Raw genomic sequence first — 7140 nt, forward strand, 5'->3', positions numbered from 1 at the left:
ATACCAATATGCTCTACTAAATTCATTAACGAATATAAAAACACAAGGATGTAAAGGGCCATGGAAATGTGGTTTGCGGTTGCTGCGGTCCGCTCGCCACTGCTAGCAGGAATCTGTGGCGTTTGCAGGCACCAATTGAGGAGTGAGTTGAGGCGTCAAGTGCTTAAATTGCCAAACAAAACACGCCTCCCACACCCCCCCACACACACAGGGGAAATGCCAAAAACATAAATCAGCAGTGGCAAGGGCAAAAAGTTTTGCGTAGCTGCCACAGATTTTAAGGAGTCGCCGCTCCTGCCGTAGCTAATGAGACGCACAAGCGGGCTGTGCGCGCTGTTGTGTATAAAATTGGAAATTAATATTCAATTATGGCCAAAGCTATTGATTATAGGGTATGAGAGGCTGCTGTGTATTTATGTGCCAGATCAGGTGGCAACAACATAAATCTATCTTCTTCATACGCGACTCGACTCAACTCAACTCAACTCATCAGCGAAGCCGAGCACGTTACGCCTTGCGACTATGTACCACATGTCGTATGCGTTATGAACTGCCTGCGGCCGCTTAACTCGTGGCAGAACTATGGCGCCAGCTTGTCTTGGCCTGGACAGCCATTCGCAGAGTTCGCACCCATTTTGAATAATTTAATGCGTTATATAAAATCCAATGTGCAGCCGCACATTTATAATACACACACTCGCATAATCATATATACATATGTGTGTGTGTGTGTGTGTGTGTCGAAGCTCTTCAGCTCAGCTACTTGGCCCAGCTGATGCTGAAGCTGTGCCACTTTAATGCGTTTTTAATTGTTGCCACATACACGCACTCAGACACACACACACACATATACGCAGGAAGTGTCCCTTTAATGAGTTACAGTCAGTTTCATTTCCCCTGCCAGCAGCTGCTATATTTTAAATGTTTCTCATTAAAGTTCGGGAAAAAAGGACCATGAAATACTCTTGTCATACATCAACTTAAAATTACAAGTAAATTTAACACACAAAAGAAATGCAGAAATTTTTATGATGATAGCTAATACCCTGGGATGATTGAGATTAGATGACTCTTAATATATTTTAATATTATTAAACAAATAATTAATGAATTTCTAGAAAACCGATTTTGTAAAGAAATTTTATGAATACCCTTGCTGATGTGATAATGGTGTCAGATAATGTGACAGTTATAGTTAGACGGAGAACTGGTTGTCCGATAAATAAATAGAAATTCTCGCACATGTATAGTTAAACAGATTTGGTTTACTAGCTAACTATAGCCGGTTAAAATTATGCAGACTAAAAACCTTACAATTTATACACATCAGACGGGAATACATATATCTAATATATCTGTATAACAGTGTGATTCGAATTTTATATGGTAATTAAAAATGTAAAAGTATTTCAGTGGCAACATATTCACTAAAGAATGCTCAGCATATTTAGGGATACAAGGAATAATGTAAATATTTTCATAAATATTACATGGTTAAAACTGGAGTAGCTTACCAAGAGAAATGCATATACTCGTCTAGCAGTTGAGAGAAGAGTGTAAGAAAAAAGCAAAGGCAGTCAACAGTTAAGCGAGTTAATTAATTTTAACTACGCCTTCAAAGTAGGTTGCTCGGCTAGAGAATTACCCGTCGCCCCCTTCCATGAGTCTTTGGACCCAGCCACAGTGGCGGCATAAAAATTGTTGCCCATCGTGATACCCCATGAGCAAATTTTGTTTATGTATTTTCCGCGGCATATTTATATGCGTTTGCTTGAAAGGCAGTTGGCAACAAAATTGGCGATAAATCAACTGATAATGTCAGCGCATTTAACGACAGCGACATGGTAGCAAAGGTGGCGCGGTGCCTGGCCCCAGGGCTGGGGTTGTCGGCGTGACGGGGGTCGGGTTCATTGCGGTTGCCAACAGCAATATTTTGATAAACTTTGTCGGGAAACACGGCCTGGCGTGTGGAAAGGCCTCGGAATGGGTACAAATCAGATGACAACATGACAGTCGTCACAAGTTTTGGGTTCTCGGCTTTCGTCAGAGCCCAATCAGCGACCCCGCCCACTTTGGGCTTTTGCATAGCAAATGAAGGTGCTGATGAAACAAGAATGGGAAATTGTAGGCGGCAAAGTTTTGCATACTAAATATCTACGACAAACGCTCTAATTAAAGCGAATATCTGACTGGGAATAGAAACAGGTTTATTTATAGAACTCCGACAAAATAAATTAAATTATTCTATTTACGTAAAAGAAATTTAAACCCAAATGCAAAGCTAAATGTTTTTTTGGTCTAGCCAATAAAATTGTATAGCTTAGAATAAGGTATTGCAAATCAAACACCTTCGTAATATTGTAAAGGCATAAATTAAACCCTTTTTGACCCACCCTTCACATCTTGACATCTTGATTTTGACCTTCTCTGGGGGCACTTATCTCCCATTGTGAGCATTTAGTTCCTTCGCTCCAGTTTTACAGCTCTGCTACTGCGCTCAATGATAGCGCATATTTGATCAAATGCCGATTCCAGGCTTTCAATAAACTTCTTGCCTTCAGCCTGATTCTTATACGAGGTCACAATAGCGCCTGCAAAATCGTTTTGAATGGAGTAGCTGCAAAAATGTTAAAACAGTTAAAGATAGACTGAACGCAAGAAACGTGCGTATGTACGAACCCAACGCCGAAACCATCTTTAACTACGGGGCCGAAGGAACCGGCGACCACAGTGTCGGTGCCCAGCGTGGAGGTGCTTATTATATTGTAGTTGATGCGTTTGTAGGCTTCAGTCTCGAATAGCACCGGTTGCGGCAGCCCTTCCAGCTGTGCCGTGTGCCTTAGAGCAAACAAATGGCGATCAAAGCCCTGGCCCATTGCGGCTTCCTTGGTAAGCTGGCCGTGCACGCGGCTGCATCTATCAATCATGGCGCGCAGCTCCCCGGCGCTGAGCTGCTTTTGTGCTGGCTGCAGCACAGCCTCACAGAAGTCTTTGGTCGCCATTGTGCAGGGCCGCATCGTCTCGGTTCGGCCATGCCGAAACGCTGAAGTGCTGCAGGACTCGTAGGTGCCCACATAGCGATCAAATGCCTGCCGATAGGCCAACTGAAAAGAGAGCTGTATGATGGAATCCGGACTCAGGCCGTGTTGCTTGCAGGTGCCTTTGTTGAGCTGCCTGTATTGCAGATAGTTCATGTCCAGGCTATCAACGATGGTGGCATTTTTGGCATAAGCGGCTTCCACTGCTGCTTTAGTTCGGTCGTCAATTTCAAAGTTCAGCGGACGGACATTCATACCATCTCCATGAGCTGGCGTATGGGGAGTGGCCTCCGACACGAATGGCTGCTTCAGCATGTCCCTGTAGATCTCGTTGAAGTAGCGCAGCACAGCGACGCCATCGCCCCAAGAGTGCTCAAAATTTAGGGCAGTGACGCCGTCGGCGCTGATCAGCAGTGATATGGATTTGTCAAACCAGCTGGAATATGAGGAGGAATGTGAATTAAAACTGTATCCGCCAGCGTAAGATAACCACTTACCGATTCGTTGCCTTGCCCGCCAGCTGGTGCTTTAGCATGGGCACAGGGTCAGCCTCGTTGAAGAGGCCATCTTCCTCAGAGTCCAGACAAAGGCAGAACAGTGCCGCATCCACCTCACGCTGCAAGAGATCAGCGTTTTTGGGATTGCTTACTAGATGTTCTCGCGTCTGGGCCCACTCATCACGTTGCGAGGTGGTGAGCACACCCAACGGCACTTTGGCTGGCTCGCGTTGCGAATCCGTTTCAAGAATGCTCTTTAGGCGACCCAGTATTACGCTGGGGCTCTCAATGTAGCCGCTGGTGTCGAGTACATTCATGGCATACATGTTTCCGCGTCGCATGACAAGAATGTGCTTGGATTCCGGCGATTGCACCAGCTCATCCTTGCCCAGCTTTGGAATGCGGCTGGTGCCAAACAGACGGCTGTATTGGCTCATGTCCAGAGGAAAGGCCTTGAAGGCATACGAAGCGTACGTGGCAAAGGCCTTGGGCGCCACGGCCATCCAGCGACGATAGTTGTCCGTGTCGGTCTTCTTTGGATTCATATGATAAACCTCAGGCTCCAGATTATTGGCTTGCAGCGATCGCCAGAAGCGAAGTGAGCTAATTATTAGATTCGTGGCACGCGTCACCTGTGGCTGGTACTCAGGTCGCGGGTCGCCACGCATAACAAGCAGCGGATTGTAGTTGAGCGGCAGTGGGGCTCGATCGGAGAGGTACATATCGAACCAGGGCTGCGAGATATAGCTGGTGTGCTTGTTGGCTGCATCGCGCTGCTTCAGCTTCGCATGCAGCTCCATGCCGATGCCTTGGCGAAACTCTTCGACCACTTGTTGCGTCTCTCGGTGCTCATCAGGAGTGAGTATGGGCTGCACGGAGGCCAGAAAGCGTTCGCAGGTCTTTTCCAGCAGCGGTATTGGCAGCCGGGGTAGAGAGCGTTGAAAGTAGAGCGTTGGCAACTTTGAGTTTTGCAAGTATTGGTAATGAGTGCCATGCGTCGTGGTTGTTGTGGCATGCCGCGTCGCAGCCGCAGCGGCGGCAAAATGACTTTTATTTACTTTTAATCGAAACATTCTTTTCTATTAAAGCCGGTAATTGAAAACAAAGCGCAATGCAAGGCAAAGTCCACTAGTTGACGAAAACAAAGCGCAGCAACAACAACAAACTGCGGAACACATCTGTTTGGTAGATTTAGGTATTTTTGGTATTTGACCAGATCACAGCTGATCGCTATCGTAATGTCTTATCGATATATCGCATGTGGGCGCAATTAATCGAAGTCGTTACAATGAAAATTCAGTTGATATTTGAAATTGAATTTAATTCTAAGTACAACATCAAATGCATTTTAAAGTAATTCTAAATGAAAGTAAATTGTTTTTTTTTTTTTTTATCGATTCGTTGTTTGTATTGGCTTAAAAATTCTTTTTCGGACTTTCACCTTTCGCACAGTGAACCCGTGCGCAAATAGCGGTTCATGTTTGCATTTGAACAGACGGGCGGAGCTTACTGTTGTTGTTGTTGGGCTTGTCGACTTGGTCGCTGTCAAACAAGTCTGTTTGGATTATTGACTTGACCGTTGCAAATGGACGACCGACCCCAGGTGCGCTAAATAAATAAATGGGCACACAAAAATTAGAGACGAACAAGATATTTGAATTTGCATGCAAATTGTATGCTTTTGGCGAATTTAACGAGCAACCTTTGTTTATCGATTTCGAAAACGAATATAAAATATTTAGCCATAAAAACTTTTCCCTCGATTCCTCAAATGTAAGAGCAATGCGTTTCGAGAAACGGCTGGGTTGGCCACTAGTGGCTTTACTTGCACAGTTATATTAATATTTGAATAAAATTGCGAGCGCAGAATCCAAGTGTGAATATGGAAGGAAATGCGGATGCGGATGCGAATGCGATTGCGAGTGTGGACGCGGATGGGTTGCAGTGTAATTGGCCAAAGTGAAATTGCGTTAATATTTAACAAGCCAACAGAAGGGCAAAGCGATGAGCGTAACGAGGATCCAGCTTCAGCTAAAGCTGCCTTGGGTGAGAAAAAACGAGGCGAAATTATGCGATAAACGTCGAGGGTCATGAAGAATAAAGCGGCTGAAGTTTAGCGGTTAAATTCAGCCATGGGGACTTTAAATGTTTAAATTATCTCGTAAGGTCACTTGGCAAGCAATCAGGCGAACCCTTAAATGGAAAATTGAATTTACATTTGCGCTAATATGATTTATTCAGCCAATGATTGTGTAATTCAATATATATTCGTCAAATGGCGTATGAGATTTTATGAATTTCGTATTTAATAATTAATTCCAATAAATGCCACATGCTGTTAATTTTATTTTGTATTTATTAATGTCATGTACGAAGAAGAAAAACTCGAAATTTTATTCCGCTGATTAATAAAATTGAATAACGACAATTTTAATTTTGCCGCGTGATTTCTTAATGAACATAATTAATTCTTGAGCATTTTTAACTTAATATACTTATGTATATATTTTTTTATACCCTGGACCCATTGAAATTGGAATATCGGGGATTTGCTAAAGGCAACGTGCTGATCGATTTCGCCCTGAGCGTCTCTTCGTTCCGTCTGTCCGTGTGAATGCGTTGATCTCAGAAGATATACCAGCTAGAGACTAAAAACTTATGGGCATGCTCGTTAATATCTTAAAATCGATAATTATTCGCAGTTTTTGGTTATTGAAAATTAGGTATAAAATCTTTTATCCTTTTTGGCTTACATATTTACTTACATTTTGGCTTACTTGATAGAATCTCCCGTTTTGTTATAATATTAATTTCCCCTAAGTATTTCTTCCAGGCTCTCCCTCTCAGTATTTCTCCTGATTAATTCCTCTTTAATGCAAAGCTGAACGATCACCCATCTCAATTCACTGCACTGCACGACTTCTTCGCACCAGGCCTGACTGAAGACTGAAAAAATGCTGCAGCTCCAGCTCTTTATATAGGGCGAGCCTGAGTCGCGCTCAAATATTATGCCCGGAGAGCCAGGTAGGCGTCGTTTCAGAGAAATTTCTGTGACCATGGGAGCTCTCTCTGCTGCTGCAAGCCTTCTAGCTTCGTTTTACTTCGTTTATGAATACCATATATGTATGTATTGTATACTGATGATCCTCTGTGGTTGTTCTTCACTCCTGCTTTTCTTAGGCAGACAGACGGAGAGAGACAGGTAGACAGTTTGACAGACACAAATACAGACAAACATACGAACAAATACTATATGTAGGCAAACAAAGACGTATAGTTAAATCATTTCGCTGTTCAAGAATATATATATACATATATTATAAATGTTGATAAGCTAGATAGCTTATGCTCATTAATAATATATAATTCGAAGGCATAGGCAACAGTTTGTTCTCTTAGGGACTGGGACTCCCTTATAGTTTTACTATTCCATCACATGCTCTTTTTTCAAGGATTTATTATCAATAGGCCAATAGATTTCTTTCAAATAGGGTAGATCTAGGTAGATCCGGAAATAGGATAAACTGGCAACAATGATTGCAGCATATGTATGTGTGCATATGTTGTTTCTCGAGCAAGCTGAGAAAACGAAGGAATATTGAAAT

At 43.1% G+C, this 7140-nt stretch overlaps 1 protein-coding gene and 1 long non-coding RNA gene across 2 annotated transcripts; both read right to left on the reverse strand.

Annotated features, from left to right (window-relative positions):
- Nucleotides 1-2186: 2186 nt before the first annotated feature.
- LOC6583505 (carnitine O-palmitoyltransferase 2, mitochondrial) lies at nt 2187-4702 on the reverse strand. The gene is made up of 3 exons (XM_002009137.4): nt 3536-4702; nt 2680-3474; nt 2187-2617 (listed from the first exon to the last, which is right to left on the reverse strand). The coding sequence occupies exons 1-3, from the start codon at nt 4606-4608 to the stop codon at nt 2458-2460; spliced, it is 2028 nt and encodes a 675-aa protein (XP_002009173.1). The 5' UTR covers nt 4609-4702; the 3' UTR covers nt 2187-2457.
- A 1166-nt stretch (nt 4703-5868) lies between these two features.
- LOC122757497 lies at nt 5869-6544 on the reverse strand. Its single transcript, XR_006357549.1, has 2 exons — nt 6313-6544; nt 5869-6213 (listed from the first exon to the last, which is right to left on the reverse strand). It is a non-coding gene; the product is annotated as an uncharacterized LOC122757497 (long non-coding RNA).
- Between the last annotated feature and the right edge of the window lie 596 nt (nt 6545-7140).

The sequence above is a fragment of the Drosophila mojavensis genome, unplaced genomic scaffold, assembly GCF_018153725.1.
Source record: "Drosophila mojavensis isolate 15081-1352.22 unplaced genomic scaffold, ASM1815372v1 contig_74, whole genome shotgun sequence".
NCBI lineage: Eukaryota > Metazoa > Arthropoda > Insecta > Diptera > Drosophilidae > Drosophila > Drosophila mojavensis.